We start from the raw sequence: 19478 nt of genomic DNA on the forward strand, positions 1-19478 counted from the left end.
TTTTGACAATATTATAAAGTACACTTCCTTTATCAGATTGCATTGGTTTATGGATGTTATTTTACCAGGATGAGAAAAATATATATTTATGAAAGAATGGTGGTGACTGTTGCATTTTTATTTATACGGCGGGTGTTTAGCAGTACGAATGATCAAAAGAGAGAAAATAAAATAAACTGATTTGTGACTGACAGACATAACCGCACTCGAATGACTTCAGTACCTTTATAGCGCCTATGCTTCAACGACAAGACATTCAGAATATAATAAAACCTCATTGTCATCGCTAAATAGTCATGCCATCGGTGTGAAACACATCTTTAAATTATTAGCCCAAATCCCTGTCCATAAAATCTTTATTACCTGCCCGATGCCTTTGTCCCCGCCATCATTTTGGAAAACAGGCGTCTGTGACGCGTCAAACAGTCCCGAGCACCTGGGCAGGCGGGGACCGCGCGACCTGCTGTGACCATCCCGTTTAAAGTGAGGCGATCGGCGGAGGGAAGAAAAGTCCCAAAAAGGCTTCAAAAGCAAATGTGTGCCGTCCAGATATTTAGGCTCAAAGATTTTAAAACACTTTCAGGACACTTTTTAGCATTCTACAAAATAATTGCATGACATAACGAATAGGTGGCATTTCGGGCTTTATGTTTTAGTGCCAGTGGCGAAAGACGTGCTGCTCGTTCGGTATTAAATGTTAGTTAATTAATTCAACAGAATCTGACGCATAAAATGATAGATTATTAGGTTTTTACCTCTTTTACTTCATGAATACCATTTTTGTTGTTCCATTTTAAATGACAGCAACTTTATTTCGCTTTTACATTTTATGTGGCGTCATATTTCATAAATTAAAGAAATACCTTGCTGTCTGTTTTTATAGTATCTATTTTATTGTAGTACTGGTCTATCTATTTTATATAGTACTGATCATCTATCTATCTATCTATCTATCTATCTATCTATCTATCTATCTATCTATCTATCTATCTATCTATCTATCTATCTATCGCTGCTGTAATTCCATTAAAATATTGTTTTATCATCTGGTAAAATGCCATATCTGCTATTCTTGTTTCAGACTCATTCTTCCCGCTGTTGCACACCTCTAATTAGTGTTTTCTTATAATGGAGGATATGCTGGGATTTTAAAGGGATTCCATTCTCAAAGTAAAGCCACGTTATTTTTTCGTGAATCGCCTTCAGTCAGCATAATCAAGTTTGTGTTTAAGAAGTCCTTGTTGGTCCATTTCGCAGATCTGTCCTAAGCTACAAGTTCTGTAACGTGGATGTTCATGGCAGCCTGACGCTGGACAAAAGATTGAAGCAGATTAGAACCATCTATCTAATCAGCTACTTGTTTGACTTTAAAGGTAGCCATGAAGAAATGTATTTTCACCTGCGTAGGCTACAACATCGCCCCGGCCCGTTTATTTGGACTCTGGAGTAACGCGGACAACGAAAGGCAGAGGGAGAGAGGCGCTATAAAACACGCGATGTGCCGGAGCCGCAGGTAGATTCTTGCACAGTTTCTATGATTTCAGTTACCCCAAATCTTGTCGACGGCGTCTGTTTAATTGCGAATCGGGATGGCAACAGATGCCTGGAGAACTGACACAGAATTTGATCAACTCGTACAAAGATTTGTAGCATCTTTTAAAAAGCAGAACAATTTTCTTCTCATGCAGCGCCGGACCTGCAGTTCTCCTGCAGTTTTTTTTTAAAATTGGACTCTGAACCAAGGGAATTAATTCATAAAATGGAAACGAAATACAGCAGCTGTAAATTAGAAGTGTCCAACTACAGTTTAGAAATGGGGGCCATTCATTTCACAAGCACATCTTTTTATTTTTTCTTAGTCTACTGCAAAAATCAGTTTGAGTGGTGTAAAGCCAGCGGTGGCTGTTAGGAGAAATTCAAACACTATTTAGCAAGTAAAACAATTCCGGATTTTTCTTCTGTAGGTGTGGCCATTTTACGATTTGTTTTTTAAAATCACTGAACACAAATAACCTTCAGCAAGTGTCGATTTGTTTCGTCTGGATTGGGTCCGTCCCAGGTTGTCCATCAGACCGAACCTTCCACGTGGACTTAGTTTGTTCGGAGGCTGAGATGAGAAGACAGGAGCGCACGGCTGCTGGGGGTCAACAGGTAAGGGGCCAACGGCTTGGCCTACATAGCAGCTAAAATCGCGATTGAAAAATTGAATAATGGCGATATTTCCAAAGCACACCAACGCCATTTTTTCTGGATTGAAAACCCGCGACCTCACCAAGCAGGACCCGCGGAATTTTCGGCTAAAAGCCGCGTTTCTCTTCTTAATCTCAGGATCAGGAAGTTTAATGGAATTAAGGTTGGATATCTTATTATCAGGCCTGGCCTTATCTACCACAAATAATGCGGTTATTAATGCTGTAATTATTCAACATAGATGAATATTTGAGAGTGTCGCAGTTATCTTGAAGAATTAAAAAAAAAGGGATTGGGAGGAAGGTATTGTGAGAAATTGTGTAACTCATATTTGAACTGCTAGCCCACCACTTTAGGCCGCAAAGTGGGACAGCTACAAAGATTAATTGAATCAAGACAAACGGACAGAGTGATGGCAGGCAGCACTCCTCCGAGCCTACGTGTACGGACAGTGACATGGAACGGTATATGTCGGGGCCATTCAAGCAGCTGAACCAAACACAAAAGGCCATGTGAAGTGCCTTTGTCCAGTTGGGTAGCTTGGTAGATGCAAAATGAATTCTTTCAAGAGTTAATACTAGGTATCTATTAGGGTCATTCGGAGGGTCGTAATTGAAAATCAATCCACCTGCTGACTGAAAACAGGCCAGGGCTCACTGATCAAAGAGCAAGGGAGGAGACCTGGACGGGGGGAGCTTGTTAAACGTGTGGGGCTGGGAAGAAAATGCACATTTTAACTTGCCGCGAATAAAATAATAATAATAACACTAATACTGCTGATAAATGATACCTGGAGAATGTGTTTTGACTGTGTGTCTGTACAGCCTCCGGCATCCCAATAAGTGATCAGTAAGTTGAGGGTATTAAAAATGAGAGCGGAATTCACAAAGTCCACTTGTGATTCGCACACACAGTCCTATCAGGTCGACTTTCGGAGTCAACACACACACACACACACACACACACACTCACACACACACGCAGTGAACCTGCTGCCGGCTGCTGTCGCACTCTCGTGTTGTCCAAGTGCCACAGTAAACAGGTGAGAGCGGGGCGGCTGCGCGCGCCTTGCCACTTTATTGTCACCCTCTCTTCAAAGTAAACACGATGTGTTATCACAGGGTACACCGTCCTTTAATTTGGTCATTTTTTTTTTTCAGTGACACAGGTATATTATTAACTTGGACGGCAGCATAACCCTCCTGGGGTGATGGTGCAATCCCTATGAACAATCTGTCGTGATCCAGAAACCGATTTCTGTTTTGTGTAAACACACTGACTTTACCCTCACCGGTCACCTTTATATTTAAAAGTTTTAAAATGTGTTCGATTTGCCCTTGTTTTTTTGGAAAGGGAAAAACCCATAAGAGACGAACAACTGAACGAATAATTATAAAATGAAAAGGACATGAAGTAAGAAGAATGTCAAGTTCTGTAATTAGCGATTTTCATCTAAAATTCCAAAATCCGCAAAGGCAGAACCTCGTGACAATATTTAGGTGACAGTAAATGTGGCAAGTCTTGTAAAACCAAAGGTTCCGATTGGCACTGATAAAAGTCCAGGGTTCATTTCACATCAAAAGAACTCAAACTAAATTTTTTTCTTTATAGATCCAACATAAACCCTGTCACGAGATCTTTCTTTGTCTACCACTAAACAAGATTTCCACAGCTCCTTTATCTTCTTACGATGATGCTCAGATCGTGTGCATTTTTGGTTGTGCGTTCTCCTTTTTTAACGCTTTTTCATATTCAAAATGTAACCGAATGGACACCAGCAGGTTTGGCGTTTGACGCACAATTAACTTCGTGTTAAACTCCGAGATGTAGTTAGGCTACAAGATTAGATGAAATACACTCTTAAAAATAATTGTGCCAAAGTATTTGTTCAAAGCGATGCCATTGAGGAAACATGTTTGGCTCCCAAAATAACATCCACATGAAGGTTTCAGGAGGAACCATTTAGTTAGAGCCGTAACATAAACAATCACGACAAAGTGAACATTTATTTATTTTAGACTTGTAACATAATCAATAGATGATAACAGATTTGTGAAATACCAGTGGGATGTTGATTTTAAAATAACAATAACACAGGTTGAGCTCAGGATTTTTTGATCTGTTGTATCCTGCTGGGTACCCCACTAAAGATTTCTCTTTTGTCCAAATATTAATAACCCCTTTAAAGGCCCAAACAACCGATTTCATAAGCAAAAAAAAAAAAACAAAAACCTCCCCAATTTTAAAATGAACCACGAGGAGCCACACAACCCAGCAAAATGCCTTTAAGGAACCGTTATTTTTAAGAGTGTAGGAGGGATGACCCTACGGCCATACATGTCATTAACATTAAAGGTAACACAGAATTAAAATGTAAAGGGTTCGCAAAATAGACCTACATAATCCCGGAGAAGGAAAGCAAAAAATCTTACCACAACCAGACATCCTGTTAGCCGATGAAACTATACGCAATTTAGAATTTAGAAACTTCCCGTGACATCAGTTATTCATACCTGCACCTAGACTTCTTAAATTAGAAAAGGAGCCGGTGAGTTTATAAGTATGGCAACCCGAGGGCACGGGCGCTGGCCTGTGTGAGTGCGGGCAGACGGACTGCAACGTGTGTGTGTGGTGTGTGTGTGGATTTGGGGGTGGGGGTGGGCATGTTGTGGTCGTTATCGCTATCAGATTCATTTCGATACCAGCAGATCTGCTTCAGAAGGCGGGTGCTGGGACGGGCTGCTGCTGCTGATTGTGAGAATTGTTGTTTTGCATCAATCACTTGCAATTTGTCCAAACGAGAAGGACAGGACACCAGCAACCCTGCTGCTTGGGGGTCACGGGGACACCAAAGTACAGAACAGGAGCAAATTGCACTGGCGTTCAAAGGACGGCTTAGACAGTGCAGGAGACGTCCATGTGACATTGGAAAATATGAAGGACTTTGACAGGTCTTAAACGGCCTGGCGCCAAGGCCCGAGTCTATCCGCTAAATATAGCCGAAGAAAATGAAACAATACAACTGCAGCGAGAAGGGGCGCAAAATTCAGCGAGATCTGGGCAGAGCATCGTCCTCGCGCGGTGTGCGCTTACTGCAATTAACACGAAAATAAAATCAAGAAAAAGCAGACTGTTTCATAACAAACGGACTTTAATTACGATATAATGGATGCGATGCCGATCTATCTATCTATCTATCTATCTATCTATCTATCTATCTATCTATCTATCTATCTGCATCAATGTGCTACAAAAACAGTGAGAAGGCAAAGCAGTAGTTCAGGTGTCAGCCAAGTGTGAGGACATTGCTTAAGGCTCGTTAACGTTTTAATATCCCAGTTATATATTAAACAACAACGTTATGCCATTATTATTATTGATCTGTACACAAACAGGTCCACTGGTGTGCTCATGCTAAATTGTATGCCCAGTTTCTAGTGTGCCGGTACAGGATTCCTACAGAAGGCTTCATATAAAAACAAAAAAAGAATGGCAATTACACATACGATTAAACTATTAGATGGGTATTTCTATCAGGTGAAACTCTTTACTAAAATATAATAAGCACCAGATGTACTGTGAACATTAGTTCTGGCTACGCAAATGTCAGTTATCTGCCGTTTAAGATCTCTCACGACATGTCGCACATAAATGAATGTGTGCAGTTTTGAAAGTTATCGAGGTGAAAACTAAATTTCCATATCGAGGAAGTTTATGGATGAAAGTCCATCAATGGAATTGTTCTTTTTAATAGATGTACATATTCCTTAATGAAATAACCGTACAGAGCACGTTCACAATAAATATTTAAATAAGACACTTTATTTATTCATGCTGTGCTGTGTGGTTTGTTTGTTTCTGGAGTATCTATGTAGAGTAGTGACTATGAATATTCGACAAATGGTTTTCAAATTAAAAAGCCCGTGTTGAAAATCTACATATATAGGCACAAACATTTTGTTTATTTACACTTTACTCTTCTGAAACTTGCTTAAAAGTAGAAAACGATTTATGTAAATGTATTTGCTATACAGTATAGGATCATATTGATGTTGCCATTACTTTCTGCGTTAATAGTTCAAATCAGAGGCCATTTCCTGGTATGCCCTGAGCGTGTCTTCACGTTCTATCGATTCCTTTCCTCTAATTATAAGGAGGCTTGCAGAGCCACTTTGGTGTGTTCAGTAACGCCGTTGTGCTGCTAATCTGCTAACCAGAACTCAGTTTTTCTTAATTTGGTGTCATGAATGTTAAAATGTCACATTATCATTTAAACTGATAAAGGGCGCTTTTAGTGTATTAAATGAAAACAGAACACTTCAGTAATTGGCATTACAGGTGAGGAGTCTGCTGGTGTTTCTTTGCTTCAATTTGTTTTCCTAAAGTATGCAGACCTGCCATTTTACTTTATAGCGCCTAACGTAACTCATAGCAGCAGGAATATTCTGACTGCCAGTGTTTGCAATTTGCCCAAATCTTGCTTTTATAAAGCAAAGTAAAAAAATACATATAAAATGTTACGTGCTATGTTATTGATTTTAAAAAAGCCATTTCCATTGATGTGTACGTTCAAATCATTTATAGAAGTTCTGCTTGTCTTTATTTCGGCCGCCCCGGTTTAGCCGGCCTTATTGCTCCTCTTTTGTTAGCCCCTTCCTCGTCTCCTCATGACATACTGTCCTTACTTGAACAAATGAGGCGAGCGTTAACCTGACCCCATTATTGAAATGTAAGATATTTTTGAATTGTTTTATATGAATGCTCATTCTGTGTTTAGGTTGTGCAGTTTGTAAGCATTTCATAACGGACTAATTCAGTTTTCTGATAGCGCACACATCGGGCGCAGTCCACCCCGTGGTGGTACCTTCAGAAAGGCTTTACTGTTATCTGGGTATAGTTTGCCGAGAATTAAAAAAAAATTGTTTGTTTTACGCAGAACGTAATTATTTGACGCCCTCCTCCATTTTATTCAATGGGTTAGACGTTTCAACTTTTTACCGTCTGTACCAATGTTTGTTAAAAAGCCAAAAAAAAAAAAAAAAGTGCCGGGTGTGTGCGCTGGGCGAGCGCATTAATAACGGCGAGCAGGCGACGCGCAGACACAATTCTGAGGTTAAGAATAAGAGGTTTCCAGCAACGCTGCCAGTAAGGATTTAAATGCGGACAGTCAAACTGGGACACAGTTTGTCACGCGTTCCTCTTTGGAGAGATTATTGTATCAAATTTAAGTGACACGTTTAGTGATGAGATGAGGCGCCGAGGTTGCAAAAAAAAATGATCTGTGCAGCAGCACATGGTGCCGAAATGGCAGACTACTTGGTTTTTTTTAAAAAAGGAGGAAAATGCTTTGCAACTGAGGAATAAAAGCTACAGAGAAGTATCACAATCAAAAACACACAGGTCGAAGACTTAATTACGAGCCTGGGCTTTCGAGAGAATATTGCAGCGATTGGAGGGCGCTGTTTGAGGATTTTAGGGTAAATATGAACTGACAAGAGACGGTTCTTATTGTAAAACGTCAGCAGACTGGCGCCAAGCGGCTCTTTAACAAACCGGAGTCCCAGTTAATCAGAAAAGATCTACAAAAGGTGCTCACAGCAACCAGGGATGTTGATTTTAACCCTTCAAAGAATGCCATAAAGGTTGAAATATTTGTAAAGCCTGCATTTATCAAATCAAGCCTGTCGAATCGTTATTGGGGTCCGGCTTCAAACGCTGGGCGATCCATCCTGCAAATAAACAAATCATTCCAGCAAGAGACACAGACAGACACACTGTGGACATTTAGCAGCAGCCAAGCTCTCTACCGTGGGGGCTTCTGCGTGCATGCAGGAAGGGCGCTTTAACTTTTTTTTTTTTTAATTATTAGTATTCACCCATTCGATAATTTAATAGCTTTAATGTATAAGCACGGGCATGTGTTTTACAATTTAAAACACAATAGCCGTGGAGCTCGACTATTTCGTGTTCTCAATAATCCATATAATCTCCAAAAACTGTCTTCTAAATATGCTGCAAGCATTAGCAGCTTGGCCAGCCTTTACCTTTATTTAACGTTGGATATCATTGAAAAAAAAATACAGCTCTTTAAAAGGTAAGAAAGACTTTCGGCTCATCAGCGTTCACTCACCGTGGTCTACCTTCCCCGTCGTGTTTTTTCTTGAAATACGTACAGCCGTTTCTTCTTTCGTCACTTCTGAGCGTGGGCTCTTAAAAAGACCTAAGGTGACAGTTACAAAAACAAAAGATCCGTTTGATTTCGTTTTACTAGTCGTCAAAAATCAAGGTGATCAGTGTACCTTCCTTTATTTGCCTGTTATGGCACCTCAATAATCAGTTTTGGGGGCCCGAAATGAGGTGCACCACAGGCACCTGCAACATGAAAACTACGGCTAATGTTACTTTACCCTTTTAACAAGATATGGAAAATCACTTTGGACTTACGGATACCGCCTTGCAAACCAATTACAGTTAAACCTTTCAAAGAATATGTTAGGAGTAATATTCTTTCAAAGCCATCGTTCTAATGCCATAAAGGAGAATGAGTATTAAATAAAATAATCCTGTTAAGATTGATAGCAGAAGCCAGCGCAAAATAACTGTCTCGACCTAATGTCTCCAAATGTCAGCTGAGAGAGATGGCAGTAATTACATGCACCGGAATATCGGAATCTGTGTCTGTATTAGTAGGGATATGAAAGCACCGTCTCTAAAGAATGTTTTGCTTGACTGGGACGGGCAGCGGGAGGGAAGTTCTCCGTGTGGAGCTGCCCGGCGCGATTCGACCGAGGCGTCCCTTCCACCGGCAGAATATTGAGGGCTGACCCGGTGTTTGGCTTGGAGCTAGGGGTGGGATTTCCAGCTCCCTTTTCTGTCATTGGTTAATATTTTATTCTGTTGACATGTTTTCTTACTGCTAATACTTCCGACACCTTCTTTTTCCCCCTAGTCTCGATCTTGGCCGGAGCTGTTAAAACCACGCCTATGGAGACTCACAATTGGTCCAAAAAGCGTAAAATCAGCAATCAAGGGGCTTGGTTCATTAGTGAGAGGATCAGAGCAGGAATGACATGTGAGACAGTCACAGTTTTACAGAGTACAGAGCAAGATCTAATCATTTCAACTTGGTTTTTTGAATAGCATGGTTTCCTTCGGCAGCTCATCTTCCTTTTCACAGTAATTCTATTTTTTTATGCGGCACTGCAAACAATCGCTGGCTCCTTTGAAGCCGAGACACGAATTTCCAAAGACGGTCTGAACTGCAGGACATCAGAGGCGACATCTGGACTATCGAGGTTGATTTTTCGAATTCCAGATTCTTGCGTTCACTGCTATAAGTTTTGAGTTTATTTTTAAGCTTTCACACCTCCGGTGAATAATACGTTGAACGATACAGTAATTCTTCCTGGAGTTTTTGGATGCACCGATGAGAGATCCAGCTTTCCCGGGGACTGCCATGGCATATCACCCATTCCACGCTCCCAGACCGGCTGACTTTCCAATGTCTGCTTTCCTGGCAGCGGCACAGCCCTCTTTTTTCCCAGCTCTGGCTCTGCCTCCCGGTGCCCTCACCAAACCCATCCCGGACCCGACTCTGGCCGGAGCTGCCGAGGCCCTGGGTCACCACCACCAGGCGGCCCATTTAAGATCACTTAAAAGCCTGGAGCCGGAGGAGGAGGTGGAGGACGACCCAAAAGTCACACTGGAAGCTAAGGATTTGTGGGACCAGTTTCATAAACTGGGAACGGAAATGGTGATCACCAAGTCTGGAAGGTAAGAATCGGCTTGTTTTGTGCAAAATCCGACAAGTTAACATCTCGTAACGTCTGGAGTTGTTCTTTTGGACAGTGTTAGGAATGCACCCAACAAAAACGGCGTTCTTTTTATTTGAGATCAAAAATTGACCTAACTGACATTAACGACTTAAAACATCTAACATGGCAATTCTGGTTTTGCTTCTGTTTTATGAGTACAGTCACGTCTATTTATTTTATGGAATATTATTCTCATCGCTAAACCTTACCTTTAACCTGTATGATATTTTGAATCGATTTGTTTGGCCGATATTAGTGTAGGGTTGTAATGACGACCAATCATTTATATTTAAATAGTTAACGATTTCTGTACTTTTGTACTTTTGCGCTGTCTGATGCAAAAAACAAAATGTGTTAGCTGTATTTGCTAAAAAAAAATCAACACTTCCCAGACTGATCAAAGTGCATTCTGCTCTGACATTTAAGCTTCTGTTTTTTGTAAACAGACTGTCACTTAAAAAGTCGGTGATTTAAGTGATAGGAGTGTATTATAAATTATCTTCAAAGACTACTCACTAAACGAAGGCAAACACGTTAATTCAATGTAAATATCTGTAGGTAAATATTTTATCGCTTCGATTATTTTTAACAAACATTCCTGTCAAAATAGAAGCAGAAGAAACTTGGAGTAATTAGTAAAGAGACGTAGATAGATAGATAGATAGATAGATAGATAGATAGATAGATAGATAGATAGATAGATAGATAGATAGATAGATAGATAGATAGATAGATAGATTTTAAATGTACTCTCTTATGTTTTACATTTAATCCCTCTCATGTCTAGAAATGTCCCCTTGCTCTAAAGTGGTGTGCATTGAGGTTATTTTCTTTTTTCGTTTATGTCATATCTGTGTTTTTACAGGAGAATGTTCCCTCCATTCAAAGTTCGGGTAAATGGCCTCGATAAAAAGGCCAAATACATTTTGTTGATGGATATCGTGGCCGCAGATGATTGTCGCTATAAGTTCCACAATTCTCGGTGGATGGTCGCTGGGAAGGCCGACCCCGAGATGCCCAAAAGGATGTACATTCACCCGGATAGTCCGGCTACTGGAGAGCAGTGGATGGCTAAGCCCGTTGCATTTCATAAACTCAAGCTGACTAACAACATTTCTGACAAGCACGGTTTTGTAAGTGGTTTTTGATTTTATGGCTTTAAGATCCAAGAAATGTACTGTTGATGGCTACTGTAACGTTTTAGGCGTTTAAATAAGAACTTGAAACGAACTAAACAAATGTGGTTTTGTGAATAGGTAGATAACAGTTTGAAAGAAAAACAGAAACATCTAGCGCCTAAAGAGAGCATTTTGAGTGCGTGTTATCGATCAGGGTTTGCTTCTTTTAAATATTTGTGTAAGTGAAATGATAAAGAATTGTAATGCAAACTTGATAGGTAGGATTAAGGAAGAGAGGATTTGACAGGTGCCAGAAAACATATAGATTGATATAAAAGTGTACAAAGACAGGAGAATAGATTTTCACTTTCTTGATGGTTTTATTATAAGCAAAACTACTACTACTGTTTAAAAAGTTGTGCCTAAGTAAACTACATCTTAATACGACTCATTCTTGTTTGTCAGTAAATGCCGTATATTTCACCCGAATAATGTTTGATCCATAACTGAGGGTTTTTGATGTAATGAAACGGAAAATAAAATGAAGGCACGGCGTTGTGAGAGTTGAGGCCGGCTGTCATGGCCTCAGACCGGCGCTTTGTGCTGCACATGAGCTGCCGAGAGTGGAGCTCCTTTATGTGAAAAAATACCCAGCCCTGACCTTTTACGTCCTCTGTCCACTCCTTGCCTACTAATAAATTTATGACTTTAAGCCTGTATGCGTTTTACTGAATGGGAGATGGAAGCTGGAATTGGGGGGGGTGGGTGGCTGGGTGGGGGGGGGCAAATCTGCTGTAGTGTAAAAGCTAAATGAAGGCAAACGCATTCATCACAAAATCCTGAACATTTAAGAAAGGCAAAAGCGAGAATCTGAGCACAAACCTTCTGTTGGGTGCTGATCTAAGGTGGTTACCACCTGTGCTTTGGATTTGTTTCATTGGAATGGCTTTGTTATTAATTTATTTGTAAACCAACAGGCTTAGTACCAAATACATTACATGTATTAGGTCCGTGTGCTGAATTGTGCTAAAATAATTACATTTAAAAGTGTTGCGCTATGCATAATTTTAAAGTTCTCTTTAAAAATATGAGATGTGTGGTTAAATTATTGTTATTTATTATGACTATTAATAATAATAACAATAATGCGATGAACATATAGACTGTATTCTTTTTAATTATTGCATTCATTACTCCCTATTGAAGAATTTATTTGAATGTCAAACAGAATCGAATTACAAATCTGCCCTCAAATATCTGTCAAGATGATTAAACGGCTGCATTTATAAGAAACGAAATCGAACGGAATTCTGATATAAATCGTCTTTAGTTTTCTTTCAGTCAATCTAAATGTTAATTTCTGGGAGTATTAGGAGAACAACAGTCACAATCGCTCAACTTAAACCTACTCTTTATTGTTAGTTTTGTGAACTGTAAATCTAAATCGTCATTTTGGCAATCAAGTTATTCTACATTAAGTTATTTCTTGTCTGTTTATTTTTAAGAGATGCAGCAACCACCCTCAGATCCAGCCTGTAACGTATTAGTAATATTTGTGTATAACTGATTATAATGTTGAATGATTCTGTGAAACTGCAATAATTGAAATGGGAGTTTACTGTGAATAAACTATTACATATTTAAGCATCTTAATTTTTTAATTCTTCGAAACACAAAATATGATTTATTATGAAAATAAAATCGTTCACAATACATGGAGTTCTCATTCCTTTATTAATAAATGCTGTAGAGAGTGTGACTAGACGATAACAGGAATATTCTTTTTTTATTTATTTTTTTATTTTCATAGACTATACTTAATTCTATGCACAAGTACCAGCCCAGATTTCATATCGTGCGGGCCAACGACATCCTGAAACTCCCGTACAGCACCTTCAGGACTTACGTGTTTCCCGAGACGGACTTCATCGCAGTCACTGCCTATCAAAACGACAAAGTGAGTGGTTTTTTTTTTTAAACATCCATATTTTATGTGCCATTTTTGGTTAAAACCTTGCACTTCTGTAAACGGCACACTTGTGATAAGGAGGTGATGGTCGTTTGTCGTTTGTTTCGCCGGGTATCTGCGGGCCGAGTCTCCTCTCCTGTCCCATTTCTTAATCTGGACAACCTGCAGTTTATGCCTCAGGCTCGGCACTTCATTTCTCAGCAGGCGTGGCTGCTACAGATGCACTTGAGAGGAAAACTGCAATTATGGACCCTAAAGCAGTTTGAGGGGAGGATGTGAAGGGATTTCAAGAGTATTCGAATTTACATGTCTTTCTTGTATCGAGCGTTGCATATACGGTTAACTAAGAAGCAGAATGTAAACATCCATACAAAGAGAAGGTTTTCATTATAATGAAGATCTGAGTCGGTGTAATAAAGTTAAGCCGCCAAATGAAATAGGAGAGAAATTCGAGGACAACAGTGAGAAAATGTAGCAGCATAGGGCAAAGAGAAGAAGCAAGATTTCATGTTAAAATTATGAAATTCCGTCATAATCACAATTAAAGACTTGCATAGATAGAACATGTGACCTGTTAGCCGGGAACTGCTTAAAATGTGCATCAGGCTCAACATTTTTAACACAATCACCATCGCGTTCTGAAAATGGATGGACAGCTTTAAAAATGTATAACATATGAAGACAGTAAAGTGTTAATGGTTTGAAGTGAGTGTTAAAATTGTAATACCCACACCCAGGACCTCACAAGGCCTCGGCAGACGTGAATGCGGATCATGGCGGGCCTGTTGCTGCGCTGCCGTTTAGTGGACCGGAATGAGATGGCGGAGATGCACTAATGCCCCGGGTCAAGCACATCTTGAATCCGCCTAAAGCCACGAACCAGGCAGTGTGGAAACGCAACGTACTAGCGGCTTCGCTTCTTTCACAAAAGATGACATCTCATTTTCTTCAGTTGAGTCAACCCAACATTTTTAAGATGTTACCTCGCAATCAGTGCCGAGAGTTATACTTCATGTGCATTTATGTCAGCGTTATAAGGATTTCGTCCAATAATCTACCTCAGAAAAATGGTTTTTAAATCTTCCAATGAGAAATATTTTAAAAGTCAATGAATTATAAATAAGGTTGCGTCGCCAGTCTCTGCTGCTTCTTCTGATAAGGAGAGCGTTTTAACCAGCAGAGATCTGTGAAGTCGCCATCTTTCCTCATGGGGGTCGTGAAAATAACTTCCTATCATTAAAACTTGATTAATAATTCATACGAAACCTCAGCATCATTTTTAATAAAGTATGCGGTGTGTTAAACAGGGTGCATCTAGTCTGAAAGGAAATCACAAACGGCCCAAGAGAAAAAGTGGTATGGCGGTAGCTGCACTGTATAGCGCCTGTCACACGTGCACGCCGGCGCCAATGAATCCTTAAGGAAACTGGGCTGAAGATAGCAAGGGGCGTTGAAAATGGGATATTTCCAGTAAATAGGAGCATTCGGAATTTTATACTTGGCAGTTGTGAATGAATGAATGTTAATACGTAGGCTATTTGTTTTCTTTTTTTCCAGATAACACAGCTAAAAATTGATAATAATCCGTTCGCAAAAGGATTTAGAGACACGGGCAATGGAAGGCGAGAAAAAAGGTAAGATCAAAATTCAACATATTAGTAAAATGACGTAGTTGTGTGTTTTTAATGACTATCACGTTTTATGGCTGGATCAAAATTTCTTTGTTAAAGAGACGTTGACACGCCTGGCTCTAGTGTCCCGAACAGGAGACATTTGGAGCACACGTATCAAAATGCGCCAATGATCACCTTTTTAATGCTTTTTCTTTGACTGCAAGGTTTGGTGATTCTGCCCCTCACAGGAAGCAGCTGGCCCTGCCCTCGTTGCGCATGTACGAAGACCAGTGCAAGGCGGACAGAGACGGGGGCGACTCCGACGCCTCCTCCACAGAGCCCCCTGCCGGCAGAGATCCCATCCATTCGCCGCTCGGACCTATCGCCAGCCCCCTGCGATTCAACAGAAGCAGTAGAGGTATGGCGGAAAGAACTCTTGTAGGATGTCGCGACCGAACCACCACCGGTTATTGAGTGCGGATGCTTGGATTCTTGTATTTTATCTCATATCTAGCTGCATGAACGTCATGAAGCAAAATAAGAGAGAAGGATGCATTGCACTTTAAAAAAATGCAAAATCCACGACAGATTTTAATCTTGTTACAAACGCACCACAATCTCACAATCCATTGAACACGAGCTGAATTATTTCTTTTGAGTCCGTAACACTTCATGACAGTCGCTGTATAAAAATTGGGAAATGCCGTCGTCTCTTTTTAAACCTGTGCCATCGCTTCAATCGTTTTAATTTAAGATAAAATGATTCATATACAATATTAAGTAGTGTTCCTCACTGTCATTTGGCAAGACGCTGCAGATATGCATGTTACCAAAATGATTGTGGTCCCCAAACCAGACCAATGTACCACAGATTGGTTAATGTCAGACTTGTGGATTTCAAATGACATGTCCTGCTCCCGTTTGTGAGGCATTATTATTTATCTGACATTGTTCAAAATTTGAGTTACAGCAGGTTTGAGAATAATGATTTATTGTTTCATATTTAGAAAAATTGTAAATATATATATTTGGGTTTTAAGTATAAATTAAACAATTCAATTATATTTCTAATATACTGTTGCTCTTTAGCTTTACTTTGTTTTATTTCACTCTTTCTGTTTAGATGAAAAGCTCTGCACTGACAGCGATCAAGAACTTGACAAACAGGATGAACGTTCAGCCAGTCTGGTCAGCCCTGGTCCTGAACCATTGTCCCCAGTTAGTCCAAGGTCTGTTGACCGCATTAAAGAAAGACCTAGCCCTGAGAAAAAGGATGAAAGCTCTGATTCAAGAAAAGAAAATGACTCAATTTTTGGCATCAGAAATCTAGAAAAGGACAAACTGGAGAGTCGACACCGGAAGGAAACAGAGTCGACCAAGAAAGACATGGAGTCTGGGAGCTTAAGCAGCAGCAAAGAGGGCTTCACCCCTTTAATGGTCCAGACTGAAAGCCCCTCACATTTTACTACTGGGCATTTGCAGAGCCTGGCCCTTTCTGGGCTGCATGGGCAGCAGTTTTTTAACCCTTTAAATGCCGGACAACCTTTGTTTATTCACCCAGGACAGTTTGCCATGGGTCCAGGGGCATTCTCCGCAATGGGCATGGGCCATTTACTGGCATCAGTTTCTGGAGCAAGTAGTCTGGAAAATGGTGCCCTGTCCACAGCTCAGGGGACAGGCGGCACACCAACTCCCTTCCCTTTTCACCTGTCACAGCACATGCTAGCATCTCAGGTAAGGAGCAGCCTTACTGTATCTTCATTGCCGTTGAGTTTGGTTTTTTTTTTTCCTCCTTTCATTTAATGTTGCAGTTTTTCTTTCTCTTTTTTGTTTTTTTACAATCAAGCCTTTATATGAAAGCGATATTTTATTGAAAACATATATACAGTATATCATCAGTGCAGAGAGATTCTTTCAACTAAATTATTCATAATTATATAATTTTTTTCACATTTACACGTATTGTTCATCATTAGTTTAAATCTGTTTATTAGGTTGTAAGCATTATAAAGACACATTATATCATTAGTAGAATCCATCATTACAACAACTTAAAGAACATATTTAAATCTAGACTATTGAATTTATTTCAAAACTAAGCTGTATTATCCAAGATGAATGTGTGCGTTTTTGAAAAGCTAGCAAATTGATAATGAATTTGTGTGTGACGTTTTGTAGTGATTTTCAGAGCAGAGGGTCAGTTTTGATTTCTCAATACTCAATGCAAAAGTGAATTAATAAATTAAAGGAATTAATCCATATCTGCTTTTAGAAAACTACTAACTTTTATGTCCTTCTTGATAATCCATTTAGTAAAATTTAAATGTGTATTACTTAACTGAAATTTACCATGTTTTGAAATTTGTTAGGTTCAGGATTTACGGTTGCATTATACAAATGTGTGGATTATTGACATCGCATATCTCCTCTTTATTCCATGAAGCTGATGGGAGTTTACTAATTATACTTTTCTGTTTTATGTATAAACTCAGTAAGTCTATAGTTAACATTTAATAATGCTGATTAAGCCAGGATTTACAGAGTACAAACTCCCTTTTAGACCCTGACTATGTAAGCATAATGTCGCTTTCCTGGTACACTGGATTTTACGATGCAAAGTTCAGAAGTTGATAAATTACATTTGTGTTTTCTTTTTTTATGTATTATGTATTTGAAAAGATTGTTTCTCACCCTCTCACTAGGTGATCCCATCCATAAAATACGAATGTAATGTCTTGAATGTTTGATTACTGTCAAAATTACAACACATGCCTGGCCTGGCCTAATTTTTCCTTTTTTCACACTCTACAGGGTATCCCAATGCCTACTTTCGGAGGCCTGTTCCCATATCCCTATACGTACATGGCAGCAGCGGCTGCGGCTGCATCTGCTCTTCCCACCAGTAGTGTTGGCAGTTCTCTCTCCAGAAATCCTTTCCTCACTAGCTCTCGACCCAGGCTACGGTTTAACCCCTACCAGATCCCAGTCTCCATTCCTCAAAGCACGAACCTCCTCACTACTGGCTTGCCAAACTCCATGAGCCTGGGCTCCGAGAGTTCAAAATCTGGAAGCAGGGAAACCAGTCCCATGCCAGAACATCAAAGTCATAAATCTGGAGGCAGCCATAGGACCACTTCCCCTAAAACCTCAGTGAAAGAGTCTATCAATGAACTGCAGAATATACAGAGGCTTGTCAGTGGGCTGGAGGGCCACCGGGAAACACCTCCAGCCAGGGATTCCCCCAAGTGACCTGTGAAAGAACCTCTCAACTTGCCTTGACAGATTTAGGGGTCACTAGGAATTCATTTGTACAGCACACAAGCGTAACTATTGCAGCATGGATGGCTGGATGGATGGAAGAATGAGGAGCAAAAAGGAGTTAAAATGTTTGCAGGGATTGCTACAAATACCTGATCTACAACACTGTTTTACAGATAGTATATTATTGGAATAATATGTAAAATGGACATGTGTCGAATGAAGATTCAAGGATTTATTTTTTAAAATAAGGCATTTTAACCTAAAGGACAAAAACCACTGATGACACTGAAAAAGACATTGTGGGAATGTCATGAATTAAACTTAAAATAATAAAAAAGAATGCAGAAAACTATAATAGTGTAATTTGTTAAAACAGCTCCATTCTCGGCTCAGGTGCCCAGATGAGTACATGCAGACAGTGGTCTAGTTATTAATATGAGTATTGTTTATGAAAAAGGACTTCTCCGACCGAGTCTGACATGATACGCTCATCTACCGAGTCCACGTGATGCTGTTAGAAGGAAAAGGAAGATTCGCAGGATGGGTTCTAAAACGAAGCGAACGACGCTGTGAAAGAGGGAGAAATAAGAAACCTTTACAACAATCAAAACGAATTGGTCGTAGTCACATTGGAGGACTGTGCATCCAACCTCAAATATTTATGTAATTAATGCGTAATTCTGTAAATAAGTCGAAGAACGGCAGAATATGCAAACTGGTTTTAATTTATTTAAAGTTGTACATTGACTTGTACATAATATTTAGAGTTTAACTCATTGCATTTATTATTTTCATTTTACATGAGCATATATTGTAAATTAAATCATAGCGCTTTGTGGTTTGAAAAAAAAGAAAGGGTTCCTATAATATCTTTTGTTTTTATTATTGTATATTTGCCCGCAACACTTCATGGAGTCACCCGTGCCATCATGAAATAGACTTAGTAACGCAGGACACTGCTTGCAAAATCATGTATGACGAGGCAGAAAGCGTACAAATAGTAAGAAACCTCAGGGTTTTTCACTCCAAGTCTATGGGGTGTTATAGAGAATTTACATCGAAAACGTGTCTCAGTTATGCAGTTTATTCGGGTAAATTCTTCCTGTTCTACTTCTTTTTTTTTATTTTCTCACACTTTCAATAAAAAAAACAAGATGCTATAGTATTGTGTTGTTTTGTTGTCACTCTATTACTGATCTGCTTTTCATATCGGCAATATTAAATAAATATCACAAAGTCAGAAAATTAAACTCTTTATTACGGATACTAATAGACTTCAATATATTGACTGTCGTTAATACTTTTAGAATACAGCTAAAAGATTAACATTCACATTGAACAAAATTATACTCACTTTTTTGCATCAAGTTAAATGAATTTAAATATCTACAGTTTATTAACACCAACGTTTTTAGAACGAAATAAAGCGTGATCTACTAAATGCGTAATTGGAATGTTACTTTATCCCCAATAAAGTAATTGTTTGTTTTTTAATTGGATATCATAATGGTTT

At 39.4% G+C, this 19478-nt stretch overlaps 1 protein-coding gene across 2 annotated transcripts; it reads left to right on the forward strand.

Annotated features, from left to right (window-relative positions):
• The first annotated feature begins 8916 nt into the window (after window positions 1-8916).
• Window positions 8917-19125, forward strand: tbx2b (T-box transcription factor 2b). 2 transcript variants are annotated; one of them, XM_028807051.2, is made up of 7 exons: window positions 8917-9963; window positions 10870-11137; window positions 12933-13079; window positions 14649-14725; window positions 14929-15122; window positions 15828-16438; window positions 17516-19125. In XM_028807051.2, the coding sequence occupies exons 1-7, from the start codon at window positions 9617-9619 to the stop codon at window positions 17951-17953; spliced, it is 2082 nt and encodes a 693-aa protein (XP_028662884.1). In that variant the 5' UTR covers window positions 8917-9616; the 3' UTR covers window positions 17954-19125. The 2 variants fall into 2 exon arrangements, with proteins under 2 accessions (XP_028662884.1, XP_028662886.1); XM_028807053.2 differs by having other exon boundaries at window positions 8918-9963; window positions 14953-15122.
• Window positions 19126-19478: the final 353 nt, after the last annotated feature.

The sequence above is a fragment of the Erpetoichthys calabaricus genome, chromosome 8 (genome assembly GCF_900747795.2).
Source record: "Erpetoichthys calabaricus chromosome 8, fErpCal1.3, whole genome shotgun sequence".
NCBI classification, from domain to species: Eukaryota; Metazoa; Chordata; class Cladistia; order Polypteriformes; family Polypteridae; genus Erpetoichthys; species Erpetoichthys calabaricus.